We start from the raw sequence: 16,505 nt of genomic DNA, 5'->3' as shown, positions 1-16,505 counted from the left end.
CTCAACGTGACAAGATCTTTGGACTTTGGTGGTAATAATATGTTGAATCCACAGGATATTTTAGAGAAGGAGAATAAACATACAAATGAAAAGAAAGACATTAATTACAATGTATGCTAGAATCCCCAAGACTCCCAAAGTGATTAGATACAGATGCTCCTTCACTTATGATGGGGTTATGGGGTTACATACCGATAAATATCATAAGTCAAAAATGTATTTAATACTACCCTGCAGAGCATCAGTTGTTGCCCTCGTGATCACGTGATGGGGAGATGTGGCTTGCTGCCTCTGCCCAGCATCACCAGACTATCATACTGCATATCACTAATGTGGGGAAATATCAGAACTCAAAATTCAAAGTACAGTTTCTACTGAATGCTTATTGCTTTCACACCATTATAAAGTCCAGAAATTGTGATTCGAACCATCGTAAGTCAGGAACAGTCTGTATAGGTACTGAAGTGAGGATGACAGTGGTACCTGAAGCCAATACAATCTGGCCCTCAAACTTCTCTGGTGGGGAGACTGCTTAAATTCAATTTGAATTCCTGATAAAAAATCTCGCTTTATAGGGCACGGAACAGGGAGGCGCATTTCCATTGGAGTTTTATCAAAATTGACCTGTGGGGGGGAAAAAAGAACATGTGTTTGTGATGAGCAGGAATTAATTAGCACTGTGGCCCATTTTAAATACTCATTTTCTCACAAATTGAAAGGGAAAAATATCTTAATTTCTGCCTCACCAAAATATCTACCTTAAGGTGAAATACAGTTGAGATGTTTGAAACAGAATCATCACTTTTATACTAAAGGTATGGGGAAAACGAAAACAATTGAGAACTTTTCAATTACATAAACTGTACTTAAAGGAAGTCATGCTTTATATTTTTTTAAAAATCTTCAATAGCCATAGATAATCCTAGATAATTTTTAAACTTTGTTTTAACAAAGTTAAACAACGAATAGTTGACAGCTTATTTATAACTGACACTAATTGTACAGTTATTTATTTTCATTTGCGCATGGCTGACATTTATGGGGGAGAGGGAAGGATGGGGAGGATATCTGGTAGCCAATGTAACTCAACCATCAGATAACAAAGACAAAAAGCTGTATGACTGAATCAGAACAAGCTAGAAATTGCAGTCAAGATTCTGGGGTCTTCTTGGAGCAAATTAACTTTCAGAGTCAACACTGGAAGGGCCTATGTACACCTTTGTGGACATCTCCCCTCCTTTGTGGACATATCATTACATTTAATTAATTTAATTGAGCAAGTTTTCCATCATTAAAATATATAATTTTGTACAAGTCTTTATTAGGCAATACATATTGGTATAATTCAATACCAATAAAAAAATATTTCAACCAATCTTAATTTCTCCATAATCTGACAACAAAACTAATTCTGTGAAACTATTTGTCTTGTAAATAGATTATTAAAATGTACTACAGCATATGATTTAATAACAATGTATTTTAATTAAAAATATACTAATAAAAATATATTAATAAATATTAGTCATGCCAATCCTAATAAATGAATTTATTTACTAATAAATTAGCTTCCTCACACACATTTTCACTTGGATAGTAAAATTTTACTTATTAGCACCATCACCAACAAAATCCTATCTAATAATAGACAAACATGGTAATTGACCATACCTTCACTACACCTCCCATTGGCTAATCAGCAAGATATGCAAATTAACCGCCAACAAAGATGGTGGCTCATTTGCATACTGCAGGCAGGGCGGGACAGCGCCATCCCGCCTGCCCTGCCGCCATCCAGCCCTGCTATCTGCAACCAGGGCAGCGGGCATCCATGTGCGACCTGACCTGGGGCGGCTGGGCAGGGCAGCAGCGATCGGCCGGCCCGCCCGGGCGTCCCACGTGCAACCCGACCCGGGGCGGCGCCCCAACCCCCTGATCGGCCCTGCCGTGTGCGCGACCCGGGGAGGCGGGGCAGGCACCGAGGGATCGGGCCTGCCATCTGCCACCCGGGGAGCGGGCCTAAGCCAGCAGGTGGTTATCTCCTGAGGGGTCCCAGACTGTGAGAGGGCACAAGTGGGGCTGAGGGATACCTCCCCCCGCCCCCCTCCCCTGCCAGTGCACAAATTTTTGTGCACCGGGCTTCTAGTACATATATAAAATCAAAAACAAAAAATTCTGACATACCTCAAAATTATTGTCTAGTTTGATCCAGCCATGTTGTTTTGCTGCTTGATATTTCTTATAGGATTGTTCCAGTAACATTATGTGCTTTTGACTAAAAGGCTTCCATTTTTGTTTTGGTTTCATCTCCCAAACAACACCAGAACTAAAATAATTCATAAAGAAAATTAAATTAGGAACACATATTTCAGTTTGTGGAACTGTCATTCAACTCAAAATTATTGCAACTATCAATCTTCTCTGAAAATTACATTTATACAAGAGATATTTTTGAAATACAAGAATATACCTGTATTATAAAGTAACATAAGGAAAAGAAGCAGTGGGAAATGTTTCTCTATCACAAGTTGACATCAATCAATTAAAGAATTGGCAAACTTTTATAAGGACCATATAATAAATATTTTAGGCTCTGTGGCTGAGACAACATTAAAGTTACTATGTAGCAACTTAAATAATGAGAGAGGAAAAGAAATCTTCCACTAGTTTTTTAATTGATGAAATTCAAAACAGAAAAATAACAATTTTGTATAATTTTTAAAAACACAAGTCTATTAATAATGAGAAAAACACATATTTATGTTTAAATTTGTGACGTATAATTAACATAAAACAAATTAGTTTCAGGTTACAACCTAATTATTCAATATTTGTATATACTGTGAAATGATCACCACAGTAAGTCTTGTTTGAAAATATTTTCACCTATTTGTTCTTTGCTAACTATTCATAGAGGCTAATTCTTTAGTCACTTCAAATTCAGCACTGCCTTCTCAAATATGTATACAACTGAGCAGTATTGGTAACACCTGTTGACTTATCAAAATAACTGGCCTTGTTTTATAATTGACTATTGATGCTCTGTATGTCCTCAATTCTTCAAACAACTGTTCTCACCAAAAGACTAATGGTCCTACGTTTATTTTCTCTGGATACATTTCTTCAGCTGTTACAATCACATTGTTCAATTAACTCACCACGATAAAAGGCTTTCCATGCTTGACTTACAAACGAGTCATTCAGAAACTAACTTTGGTTATAACCTCATTTTATTTTTCTAAAGAAAAGCTGCTGTCGTTATTTAGTCTTAAATTTTTTCATTTTTCTGGCCATTGCTTTTCTGGGAGTTGGGTATATTGTGACACATGCTTGGTTTGGAAATGTCAATATATATTGGATACTTTTAGCACAGGGCTAAAAGAAAATATTCAGGTGGCAATTAAGCATATGAAAAGATGATCAACATCATATGTAATTAGGGAATTGCAAATCAAAATAACAACGAGATGCCATTACACACCTATTAGAATAGCCAGAACCTGGAACACTGACATCATCAAATGTGGGCAAGGATGTGGAGCATCAGGAAATCTCATTCATTTTGTATTCTCAGTGGGAATGCAAAATTAGTGCTGCCACTTTAGAAGACAATTTGGCAGTTTCTTATAAAATTAAATATACTTTAACTATATGATCCATCAATCATGCTCCTTTATAATTACCCAAATGAGTTGAAAACTTAGTATCCACACAAAAACCTGCATGTGAATGTTTATAGTAACTTTACTCATAATTGCCAAAACTTGCAAGCAACCAGGACTGTCTTTCAGTGAGTGAATGGATAAATAAACTATAGTACATCCAGACATGGAATACTATTCAGTACAAAAAATAAAAGTTATCAAGCCATAAAAAATGAGTAATCTTGAAAGGACATTGTTAGGCGAAAGAAGCCTGTATGAAAAGGCTATACACCATATGATTCCAATGACATGACATTCTGGAAAACTTATAGACAGTAAAAAGATTAGTGGTTTAGGGGGAAAAAGGGAGGGATGAACAGGTAGAGCACTGGTGACTTTTAGGGTAATGAAACTATTCTATGCTAGAGGCCCAGTGCACAAAATCCATGCACTTGGGGGAGGGGGGCACAGCCTGGATTGTGAGAGGGCGCAGGTCAGGAGGAGGGACCCCACCAGTGCACGATCAGGGCCAGGGAGGGATGTGGGAGGTTGGCCAGCTGGGGAGGAACCGTGGGAGGGCTCCAGGGCATGTCCAGCCCGTCTCGCTCAGTCCTGATCAAGCAAGCTAACCTACCAGTCAGAGCATCTGCCTCCTGGTGATCAGTGCACATCATAGCGACTGGTCGACCAGGCAACTCTCTGCCCCTGGTGGTCAGTGCATGTCATAGCGAGCGGTTGACCAGCCTTAGCATATCATTAACATATTACGCTTTGATTGGTTGAACGGCTAACAGGATGACTGGACACTTAGCATGTTAGGCTTTTACTATATAAGACTAGTGGCCTGGTGCATGAAATTCATGCACATAGGGGGAAATGTCTCTCAGCTCGGCCTGCACCCTCTCCAATCTGTGACCCCTCGGGGGATTTCTGTACAGGGCCTAAACTGGCAGTCGGACATCCCTCTTGCAATCCGGGACTTCTGGCCCCTAACCGCTCACCTGCCTGCCTGCCTGATAGCCCCTAACCACTCTGCCTGCCGGCCTGATCGCCCACAACTGCCCCCCCCCCCCCCGCCAGCCTGCTCGCCCCCAACTGCCCCCCCAGCCGGCCTGCTAGCCCACAACTGGCCCTCCTGCCAACCTGATCACCCCAACTTCCCTCCCTGCCAGCCTGATCATCCCTAACCACCTCTGCCTTGGCCCCACCACCATGGCTAAACACATAAACAAATAATATTTCTATTATTGATATCTAGAAATAGTGAGTACATTTGTTACTATTAATGAACTAATAATGATACATCATTATTTAAAGTCCCTTTTTTATGTTGTTTATGTTAGAGATGCTCTTTGTATTATAAATTGTATGGGTTTTGACAAATGTATAACATGTATCTACCATTACAGTATCATCTATACCGGAGGTTCTCAACCTGTGGGTTGCTACCCCTTTGAGGGTCAAATGACCCTTTCACAGGGGTCACCTAAGACCATCAGAAAACACATATATAATTATATATTGTTTTTGTGATTAATCACTATGCTTTAATTATGTTCAATTTGTAACAATGAAAATACATTCTGCATATCAGATATTTACATTATGATTCATAACAGTAGCAAAATTACAGTTATGAAGTAGCAATGAAAATAATGTTATGGTTGGGGGTCACCACAACATGAGGAACTGTATTAAATGGTCGCGGCATTAGGAAGGTTGAGAAACACTGATCTATACTAATAAAAGGGTAATATGCTAATTAAACCAGGAGACCTTCCAGACGTCCTTCTGGACAAAGCCATGGTGGTGGAGCCGAGGCAGGGGTGGTTAGGAGTGATCAGGCCAGCAGGGGGGAGCAGTTAGGGACGATCAGGCTGGCAGGGTAGGGCAATTAGGGGCGATCAGGCAGGCAAGGGAGGGCAGTTAGGGGCAATCAGGCAGGAAGGTGAGCAGTTATGAGCCAGCTGTCCTGGAGTGTGAGAGGGATGTCCGACTGTCCCATAGGGATCGAGCCTAAACTGGCATCGGACATCCCCCGAGGGGTCCTGGATTGGAGAGGTTGCAGGCCAGGCTGAGGCCCCCCCCCCACGTGCACAAATTTCATGCACCAGGCCTCTAGTTTTCTTATAAACCTAAAACTGCTCAAAAAACTAAATCTATTTTAAAATACTGTGTAACTGACTTACTTTTCCTCAGTACACATCCTTACTGAATGTGCAATATGTCAGAAAAAAGGTACTCTAGTTCTTTTAGATGAAGTTTTAAAATGACCTTATAAATAAAAGCCAATCTGACAATATACTCTAATAGCATATATAATATTAAAGTATAAATACATTATGTCAAAGAACAAGAGGGAAAAGAAAAATGGATTTATATGTTTTTAAAATGATTTTCATATTTAGTTTAAAAACACAATACACTTGAAAAAGGTTTCTGTACTTATATGGTTTGCCAATGAACTGCCCCTATTTTAAAGCGCAGTTCATTGATAAAATTTGATAAATAAACTTTAGGGTAAAAAATAATAATAATAAAAACACAATACAAGACTGAGTCCTGGCTGGGTAGCTCAGTTGGTTAGAGCATCGTCCCCATACACCTTGGTTGTGGGTTTGATCCCTGGTCACGCCCATACAAGAAATAACCAAGGAATGCATAAATAAGTGAAACAATAAATTGATGCTCCCTCCCTCCCTCTCTCCCTTCTTCTCTAAACAAAATCAATCAATAAATTTAAAAACTTTAAAGACACTATATAATACTGAAATGTACACCCAAGAGAATATATTACTCACATATACATAAATATGTTAATATTATATTAATGGTATTGTGATAGCATTTATAGAAAGCTTAATCTGTCAGGTGTTATACAAAGTGCCCCATATACATGGTTTCTTTGTTTATTCAATTTTTTTATTTCACTAAACACATAACTATCAATAGATTCTATGTTGATTATATATGATCACATGTTCACCATTCCACCCTCATGCTCCAAAAAGTGAGTCTTTTACCAAAGTTAGTGTGATCAGAAAAACCAAAATAAATAAATTCAAATATCTAATCTAATAAAAGAGAAACATGGTAATTGGCATACGACTGCTACCCTTCCCATTGGCTAATCAGCGTATCCTTATGCAAATCAACTGTCAGCCAAGATGGCGGTTAACCGCCCAAAAAAAATGGCGGCTAATTTGCATACGGGAGGCGAAAGGGGAAGGACTGAAAAATGGTGATGGCAACCCAGGCGGCAGGTAAGAGCTAGGGGGTGGGCAAAGGCCGCCTTCCCCCACCCCCCAGCCAGTGATCGTTATTGGAAAACCCGGCGGCAACCCCGGACCCCACTGGCCTGGGCGGAGTGATCCCATTGGCGATCGGAGGGCGGGAGGGCCCAGGTGCAGGCCAGGCAGCAACCCCGGACCCCACTGGGGCCGGGGTTGCCAGCTGGCCTGCGCCCAGGATCGCCATGCCATCGGAGGGCGGGAGGGCCCGAGCGCAGGCCAGACGGCAACCCCGGACTCCCCTGGGCCAGGGTTTGCCAGCTGTCTGCACGGAGGATCCCATTGCTGATCGGAGAGTGGGAGGGCTGGGGTCATGCAGGCAGCAACCCCGGACCTCACTGGCTGGGTGCGGCTGCCTGGCGGATCCCCAGGATCGCCATGGCATCGGAGGGCGGGAAGGCCCGGACGCAGGGTCCGGGGTCCAGGGGCCCTCTGCCAGGCGTACAGCACTGCCTCCTGGCTGATTCAGGGCCCCAGCAGCCCCAGCACCAAGGTTGGGGGTTGCCGTCTGGCCTGCACCCGGGCCCTCCCGCCCTCCACAGCGGGGGCCTGTACCCAGCAGCGACTGCAGAGGGAGAGACCTGTACCCATGTTCTTTGTTCTGGGTGTCAAAGACCCGCAGCCCCAAGCCCCGCCATCAAGGTGCTGGGGCTGCTGGGGGTATCAGAGACACAAACCCGCAGGCGCGGCACCCAGCAGACCCAAGGCCTTCATGGCAGCACTAAGGAGCAGCAAGCCGAATGGTAGGAAGCAGCAAGCAGGTGTGCAGTAACGAGGGAGAGGTCCGGGACTGCAAGAGGGCACATGCTGGGCTAAGGGACCCCCACCCATCCCCAGTGCACGAATTTCGTGCACCGGGCCTCTAGTTATTCTTATAAAGGTATAAGCAGAACTAGAGAAACTGGTCCCATCACTATTAACAAGTTCTAAATAATCATCCACTAACAATTACATACCCGTGTCAAATACTGCCTCCTCTACGAACCTTTTTCTAATTTATCTGACCCATGTGGTTGGCTTCCCCTGTCCCCTGCCAGTTTCTTCAGCCTCTACCACACGAATTAGTTGCTTCTAACTCTGTATTTCCATTGTATATGTGCATACTTCTTTGTAGCATTTCTTTGTGTTTTTATAATTCACTTAGAAAAGCACATATAAACAACAAAGAAAGAAGCAAATCTTTTTTTACCCACCAACTGAGGATGAGTATTGTAAGGGCAAAGATATTATCTTAGGCATCTTTCTATCTTATGTGGTATTCAACCATCTAGCAGTGAAAACAAATGTTCTGTAAAGTTTTCCTGAAAGAATGTACAGTATATAAAATTCAGAACAGGTAAAAATTTACTCTCAAATTTGATATTATGACCTCAATGTCTTTTAAAGATTTCTGATGCCTTATCTTCCTTCTTCCGTACCTGGTTATCCCAATATATGAAACTTCTTGCTTCTTTTCATTGTTAACCAGGGAAAGCCCAAGACTATGAAGAGAAAAGGTTATTTCATGATCAGCCTGCTCCATTTCTTCTGCCTGCAGTGCTTTGGAAACCAAGGCAACATCATCAGTGAAAAGCAAAATTCTCTGGCGCCCATCCAGGAACGACACCCAGTGTATCTGAATGTTTGCATCATATGGAAACTGTCCACATTCATCCTGGGGGTTAAAGAGACTTTATATTAAACCCACGAATAGTTTTCATTCCATAAAGTTGAACTACAGTAACTAGAAAGTTCATAAAAGTTTAAAAAGCATGACTATAAATTGGAAAACTCTAACCACCAAAATAAACTTCTAATCTATTTCAAAACATCTCACCCATTTTTCAAACAATAATAAAGATTGAGAGTGCTTAATTTTTTTTTATACCTTAGTCTGAATTACCTAGTTTATGCTCAAAAGGCACTTAGCAGGAACAAGAATAGCCTTCAATGACACCAATGCCATAAGATGCTTACTTGTCTCCAACATGGACAACAGAATGGTTCAGACGTTTATTAGGCCTCAGGTAAAACTAACCTAGTTTATTTTTGTTTTAAAATTTTATAACACTGCAAAAATTTATATACATCACACTGTTAAACAGTCAAAATATGGTGATCAATTTATAGTAAGTTCACCAAGAAAAGCCTGAAAATATGATGCTTGATTAGTGTTTTCAGAGATTAAAATAATGATTCCTCTTCATCTGGGCTTAACATAAATATAACCACATTTCATTTCAACAGGTAGTACAAGTACCTACTACGTGCTTTTCATCTCTTGCTTTCTTGGAAAAAAATAAATAAAGGATGTTAACAAGAGTATGGAAATAGTTTTGTAATTGTTAGAAACAGAGGCATGGATACATGGAACAGACTGACAGCTGTCAGCGGCGGGTGAGGAGGGGACTGGATAAAAGAAGGTGAAGGGATCAGCCAACGAACATATATGCACGGCACGTAGACATACGTGTGATGATGGCCAGAGGGAAAGGGGTGGGGTCAGAGTGGGATGACTCCTTTAATTTAAAAAAAATATGGCCTTGATTGGAAAGCATGCCTAAAAATCTCTCAGCCAACAGTGGTATGTGTATGTTCAAAACAAAGTTGTTTTTCATTTAGCCTTAAAATTCCTTCCTTTTAAAAACAGGTAAATAAAAAAGTGCTTTGCTGACCTTTACTTAGACAAGATGAAGCGGGCCTATTTTGAAATTGTAAATGAATTATTTTGACATATCTTAGATTAAATATTGGTATGAACTATTTGCAATCTAAAGTCCAAAAGTAATTTATTCCCAATTCATTTTTAGTTCAAAAACTAAAGATAACTGTGTGAAGCTAGCTTGTTTACTTCCTTTGCCATCATTCACATCAAATGATACCTTTAATAGATCATGTTGCCCAATATTTGCTGCATATCTCCATGTAAGTTTTCTGGTACCAGTAGGGTCTGCCCAGGCAAAAAGTCGAGCTTGTCTTGGCAGCAATTTCACTTCTTCCTGTAACCCACTGAAACACAACCGATGGAAGATTAAAATATCGGCCTGAAAAACCCAGACTATGTTTTCCTGAGATAGAAACTGGCACAGAAATCTTATAAAATTTCCTTTAATAATTAAACACAAATCTGCTTAAAAATGAATAGCCTAAAAAGCCCAGTAAACTAATGGTTTTGAAGCTTGAGGTAACAGAATATTTCTCTTTCCAAGGTTTCAGTATACTCTCTAAATTGATACAAGGATGATCACACCAATAGAATTCATTAAGGTAAACAAAGTGGTATGTCAGAGCACACCTGTAAAAAAAAAAAAAAGCTGTGAATAGTAGCAGTGCTTAAATGTAAGCTTTTTAACTAAATAAAATGCATAAGAAATATGATTCACAGAAAAAACATAACTGGGTCCATACTGTCACCATTCCAAGTGTGGTCTGTGGACCAGCAGCATCAGCATTAACTGGGCTTGCTGAAAATACAAAATCCTGGACCCCATCTAAAACCTACTAAATCAGAATATGCATTTTAACAAGATTTCCAGGAAATTTTGAAATTGATCATTAAAGTTTAAAAAGTATTGGTCCACATAATATAAACAGCTTTTCCGAGAACTAAAAAAATTAAAAGTAACACAATTAGGTTTCCATCTTAATCTGCATTTTTAAATCTCTCAGTGTATTCAAGCCATGAGAGTTAAGAACAGACAAATATGTAAGGCATTATGATATATATATATATATATATATATATATATATATATATATATGAAATTATATTGGTAGAATTACTTTATAATAAAGCAATGCCTTGCAGATTTATAATAATTCTTTGCAAATATATAATGTTATATACTATAAGGGTTTAAAACTATTATTATAAAATGGTATCATCCATTATTATATAACCAGAGGCCCGGTGCACAAAAATTTGTGCACTCGGGGGGGTCCCTCAGCCTGGCCTGTGCCCTCTCGCAGTCTGGGACCCCTCAGGGGATGTCCACCTGCTGGCTTAGGCCCGCTCCCCAGGGGATCAGGCCTAAGCTGGCAGTCAGACATTCCTCTGGCAGCCCGGGAGCCCTCGGGGGATGTCCACTTGCCAGTGGGGCACAGGCCTAAGCTGCAGTCGGACATTCTTAGTGCTGCTGAAAAAGCGGGAGAGGCTCCTACCACCACCGCTGTGCTAGCAGCTGTCAGCCTGGCTTGTGGCTGAGCAGAGCTCCCCTGTGGGAGAGCACTGACCACCAGGGGGCATCTCCTGCAATGAGCGTCTGCCTCCTGGTGGTCAGTGTGTGTCATAGTGACCAGTCATTCCCAGTCGTTCTGCTGTTAGGGTCAATTTGCATATTACCCTTTTATTATATAGGATAGAGGCCTGGTGCACGGGTGGGGGCCAGCTAGTTTGCCCTGAAGGGTGTCCTGGATCAGGGTGGGGGTCCCGCTTGGGTGCCTGGCCAGCCTGGGTGAGGGACTGAGGGCTGTTTTCAGCTGGCCACACCCCCTTCAGGGTGGGGGTCCCCACTGGGGTGCCTGACCAGCCTGGGTGAGGGGCTGATGGCTGTTTGCAGGCTGGCCAAGCCCCCCAGCGGGGACCCTCACCCCACGGGGGTTTGGCCAGCCTGGGTGAGGGGCTGAGGACCATTTTCAGGCTGCCCACAGCCTCTTCAGGGTTGTGGGGTCCCGAAGGGGTGCCTGGCCAGCCTGGGTGAGGGGCTGATGGCTGTTTTCAGGCTGGCCACGCCCCCCTGCGACTCAAGCTCCCAGCCTCTCTTTGTTTTCTTTTCTTTTTTTTTTTTTCTTCAGCGCCTCCTTGAGCGGAGGCCAGGGCGGGCTGGAAGCAGGTATCTGGGATTTATTTATCTTCTATAATTGAAACTTTGTAGCCTTGAGCGGAGCCCAGGGCCAGCCAGGGCAGGCAGGAAGCTTGGCTTCCTCCATCGCCGGGGGCAACCCAAGCCTCCTGCTCACTCCAGCTCCGTGGCCGAGGCCATCTTAGCTGTGTTAATTTGCATACTTGCTCCTGATTGGCTGGTGGGTATAGCAGAGTGACGGAGTGATGGTCAATTTGCATGTTTCTCTTTATTAGTGTAGATGGTATCATCAGGGTGTACTATATAGTCAACAAGACTATCTACTCAATATCCTCCCATTTAATCTTTTACTACCCCTATCAATAAAAAACTGGATATAAATTTATAGGGAGAGGTTCACTAAGCATCATCAGATTACAAAAGAATAATGTTTAAACAGATTCACAATTCCTTTTCTGAAATTTAGAAAACTCCAAAAGTCCACAGATTTTTCTATAAGTTTGATTTTGACAGTCATTTGGCAGCAAAACCTGATCTGAAAAAAATAATGTGAGACTATTAATAGTTTTATTTATCCCAATTGGTATAAACATTCATAAATTTTGCTGCAGAAATATTGTGTTTGATTATAGAGTACTGTCTCAAAACCTGCTGATGGTATTAGTATTAAACAGCATGTGTTCCATATTACCTTTCTAAACTGAACACATTCGGAACGTGGAACATATTTAGTCTCAAGTGTTTCTTAGAGGAATTTTGGGCCAGAAGAAAATACGATTTTCCATGAACTCTTTTAGTTCATACCTCTGTTTATATGTGAGGGTGTCCCAGGGTGTATGGTTTATTATCAGAGCAGGTGCAGATCCTTCATGGTAATCAGAGAAGGTTATGACCGTTGAATGTTCAGCAGTGTTTACATCCACCAAGATACCCCCATTCTATTATAGGGGAGAAAAAGTATGTTTGAGGTAATGCTTTAATATGCACTTACATTTAGAATTTCAATCAGCTATGTAGACACAAAAAGTTTTTCTTAAATTCTTATGAAAAGCACACTGGCTCTGATCTCTTACAAATATACGTATGGCATGACATATTGATACAGTAGTACCTTCATATAATTACAAGCAGATTTTAAAACATGTTTTAATAAAATATTTTAAAGCAAATTTTATAAATCAGAGATATTTTACTTTAAAACATGAAAACCTACCAGATCTTCTAAGCTCAATAGAGTGCCATTATCCTGTCGGTTATAAAAGAATGGTTTGGAGGATCCTTCACAGCCTACTACTCTCACACAAAGTTTGCCTGACAAATTTTCAGGCCAAAATGGAAGACACTAAAAATAGAAAAGTTAATATCAGTCTTAAAACAATTCCATGGTATAAATATGACAGTGGTTAATTAAGTTTTCACTTCTAAATAGGATCCTGTTTCAATTATTACTAAGTTCCTTAAAATATTCCCTCTACATCTCATATTAAAATGATTGATAATACGACTATTTATGAAATCAAAGAAACTCCATCAGAAGACTATAGATATATTAGTCTATACATCTTTATGAAATGACTAGAGGCCCGGTGCACAAAATTTGTGCGGGGTGGGGGGGGGGAAGCAGGGAGTCCCTCAGCCTGGCCTGCACCCTCTCCAAACCAGGACCCTTCAGGGAATGTCCGACTGCCGGTTTAGACCCGATCCTGCAGGGAGTCGGACATCCCTCTCGCAATCCAGGACCGCTGGCTCCTAACCACTCACCTGCCTGCCTGATTGCCCCTACCCCTCTGCCTGCCTGCCTGATTGCCCCTAACCACCTCTGCCTGCCTGCCTGATCACCCCCTAACTGCTCCCCTGCCGACCTGATTGCCCTTAACTGCTCCCCTGCCAGCCTGATCGCCCCTAACCACCTCTGTCTCACCCCCGCCACCACGGCTTTGTCCAGGATGTCTGGAATGACATCCGGAAGGTCATTTGGCTGTCTGGTCTAATTAGCATATTATGCTTTTATTAGTATAGATTACAATATGAGAAACTGAGATCTTACTGATTAAGAATGCCCCAAATATCTCAAATATTTAAAAACTATAATCTTAATAACACTTTTTGTGCATATCTTACTTTAATTCCTTAATGCACTATGAATTATCTCAGATTATCTTATCCAGAATAAACCAGAAAGATATGTAAAGGCAGAGCAGAGTCTACAGGTCTTGCTGGGAGTACTACTAACATTATCTTCCCAGCTGTTTGATCTGAATCAAAGCATATACTTTTTGAGCCTGTTTTCTTATCTATAAAACTGAGATTTTAGCTCCTAATACAAAATGTCTCTCTGTTAGAGAATATTGAGTGAATTCTATCTCTGAATAAAAATACTACTGTCACCAAACCCACATCAAAGATAAAAAGATAATGAGCATGTGTTGCCAAGTCTGCGGAGATCATTGTAAGTGCCTTGGAGAGTGCATGCCTCGTAGCATTCTCAATCTGTTGGTATTATATTTAGAATCCTTCTTCTTAAACTTTTACTAAGTATTTTTAAAATAATTTTAGAATTTTTTTTTGAGATATATAGAAGAATGGCTCTATCCTTAAGGTCAGCTGGTTTGGTTGAAAACTCAGGTAAATTCAAATTCTTGTCTTTGCACCTGTCCCGCCCCTACTCATACCCTTATTCTCTTCACTTCCTCAAATCTTACTCCCAGCCTACAAAGTTTAGTTCAAATGTCACCTCTTCTATGAAACTTTCCCCTTTGATGTATACCACAATGACCTCAACTTCCAATAACCTTATTAACCTTAGATAAGTATGAGATTAAATGTCTTTCTCTGTAAAGTACAGGGATTGAATTATAGGAAATTTTCAAGGAGTCTTCCAGCTCACCTATTCAGAAATTTATAACCACCTATATCCTGGTATATACTATCTTTTTTTCCCATGTGTTAATTTATGAGTCTTAAGCCCTCCAACAAGATTATAAGCTACTTAAATACAGAATACATTATCTTAACTACTGAGATAAAACTTATTTACATTATCTTTATATCGCATTCTATACATATAGGAAGAACTAGAGAATTAGTGTTAACCACATAGACTGGGCTAGTGGTAAATATCATCAACAAGTTTCTTTTTTTAACCTATGCTTACATTGCATAAGAAAAGTCTTTCAAAGTTGGCTGTCATATTTTAACACACAAATATGATAGCAAAGTGAGTATGACAAAGAGGTAGATACAACTCTTATTTATATGTCTATATTTATTTGTACATTTTAGGAGCCAGTTATATTAAAGGAAAATTTTACCTCTGAAGAAGCAATATAGTTCCACTTATTAGTTGGCATGGAGCCATCAGATGCAATTTCACCAACTTCTAGTTCTAATGAGGACTTATTTGCAATGGTACAAAAGGGAGTCAGAGTAACTATTCGTGTAAGATTAAAACTACTCATTTTGATGCTAACACCAACCTGTGGGAAGGAAACAAACAAGCTTATCATTTCCCAATACTTTATACAGCTTCTATGAAATACATACACACACACACACACACACACACACACACACACCATTCACACAGAGACTTCTTAAAACATTTAAAAATATGATTTCTTAAAGTACCTACTATAAAGTAACTACTAAAGCCATATTCCATTAATGATTATCTTCTCACTAGTAAGAACAATTTTGGTTTTAGTTTGGCTACATCAAAAATCAACTCAAGAAATATCAACTGGCAATTTAACTAATGATTACTTGTAATAAAAGATTTAATTTATTTGTTTTCTTTACTTTTTAACATTCCAAACATAAGATGTTTTATAATTACTGTAGAGGCTCAAGTTTTGCTCCATTTATTATCTCTGCTGTTAATAAAGTAAGATGAAAATTCAAAGTGGAACTAAATAGGTCAACTAGCATCAGGTTGTTCAAATTTTCAGTCAAATTAAAGATTTAAGAAATGCTTGGCAGGGAGCAGAATGAAAGGAGGATTCCAATACATGATGAATACTTACCAAGTTGCTTACTTGGATAGATTCAACTTTGACAAATTCTGGTTTTGCTATGTTATTAAGTGGCCATAGAAATTTATAGAGATATAATATTCTGAATTAAAAAGTTTATAGACTTACATCACCTCCTTATGTTATGAATAAATTCAAAGGTAAATAAGGAAACAGAATCTTACCAGGTATTCCATATTGTTGGCAGGACACTTCACACATCCATAACTTCCCACTGTATCCAATGAAAAGCCATTGGACCAGGCACTAGTTGAAATTTTTAATTGTACCTAGACCAGAGAACACATACCATCATATAAAAAAACCTAAAAGACTATATTAATTCTATTTGATGGAAAGTTGCTAGACCACTAGAAATTTAGTATCATGGGACACAGAAAAATGTAATTAAAGCCATACTGCAAATGGGTATCAGAACCACAAAACTCTGGGGGTCAATACAATAAAAGCAATGTTCTGACCTGCTCATTTACCTATGCAATGAGTATACTGAATTTAAAGATCTATACCAATGAGACCTTCTGTTGTTTTAAAAAGAACTAAAATGTAAAATATTTTCCAGTGTCAGAATTATGATATAGAGCTAAGAAATAAAGTTATAGCACAGAGTTGAACTTTTAACATTATCCAGCAACATTAAATAAAAGGCATTGTGATAAGCAGAATGGACAATAGGACACAGTTCCTCTCTTCATGAGCTTCCAACTAAACAGAGAGATAGGAAATACATTTTAATTATGATGCAAAATTCAATGTGCT

At 39.9% G+C, this 16,505-nt stretch overlaps 1 protein-coding gene across 1 annotated transcript in view; it reads right to left on the bottom strand.

The window, feature by feature from the left end:
- The window catches only part of VPS13C (vacuolar protein sorting 13 homolog C), a 176,419-nt gene that overhangs the window by 26,854 nt on the left and 133,060 nt on the right, over window positions 1–16,505 (bottom strand). The window contains exons 62-69 of the mRNA XM_023761255.1: window positions 15,911–16,015; window positions 15,027–15,191; window positions 12,929–13,057; window positions 12,520–12,653; window positions 9,796–9,922; window positions 8,353–8,588; window positions 2,185–2,326; window positions 484–624 (exon numbers count right to left, since the gene is read on the bottom strand). Of these exons, the coding sequence (XP_023617023.1) occupies window positions 484–624; window positions 2,185–2,326; window positions 8,353–8,588; window positions 9,796–9,922; window positions 12,520–12,653; window positions 12,929–13,057; window positions 15,027–15,191; window positions 15,911–16,015 (1,179 nt within the window). The remainder of the gene's footprint in view (window positions 1–483; window positions 625–2,184; window positions 2,327–8,352; window positions 8,589–9,795; window positions 9,923–12,519; window positions 12,654–12,928; window positions 13,058–15,026; window positions 15,192–15,910; window positions 16,016–16,505) is intronic.

The sequence above is a fragment of the Myotis lucifugus genome, unplaced genomic scaffold, assembly GCF_000147115.1.
Source record: "Myotis lucifugus unplaced genomic scaffold, Myoluc2.0 scaffold_204, whole genome shotgun sequence".
NCBI lineage: Eukaryota > Metazoa > Chordata > Mammalia > Chiroptera > Vespertilionidae > Myotis > Myotis lucifugus.
The sequence above is the reverse complement of the archived record's forward strand: the minus strand, read 5'-3'. Positions and strand labels throughout refer to the sequence as shown.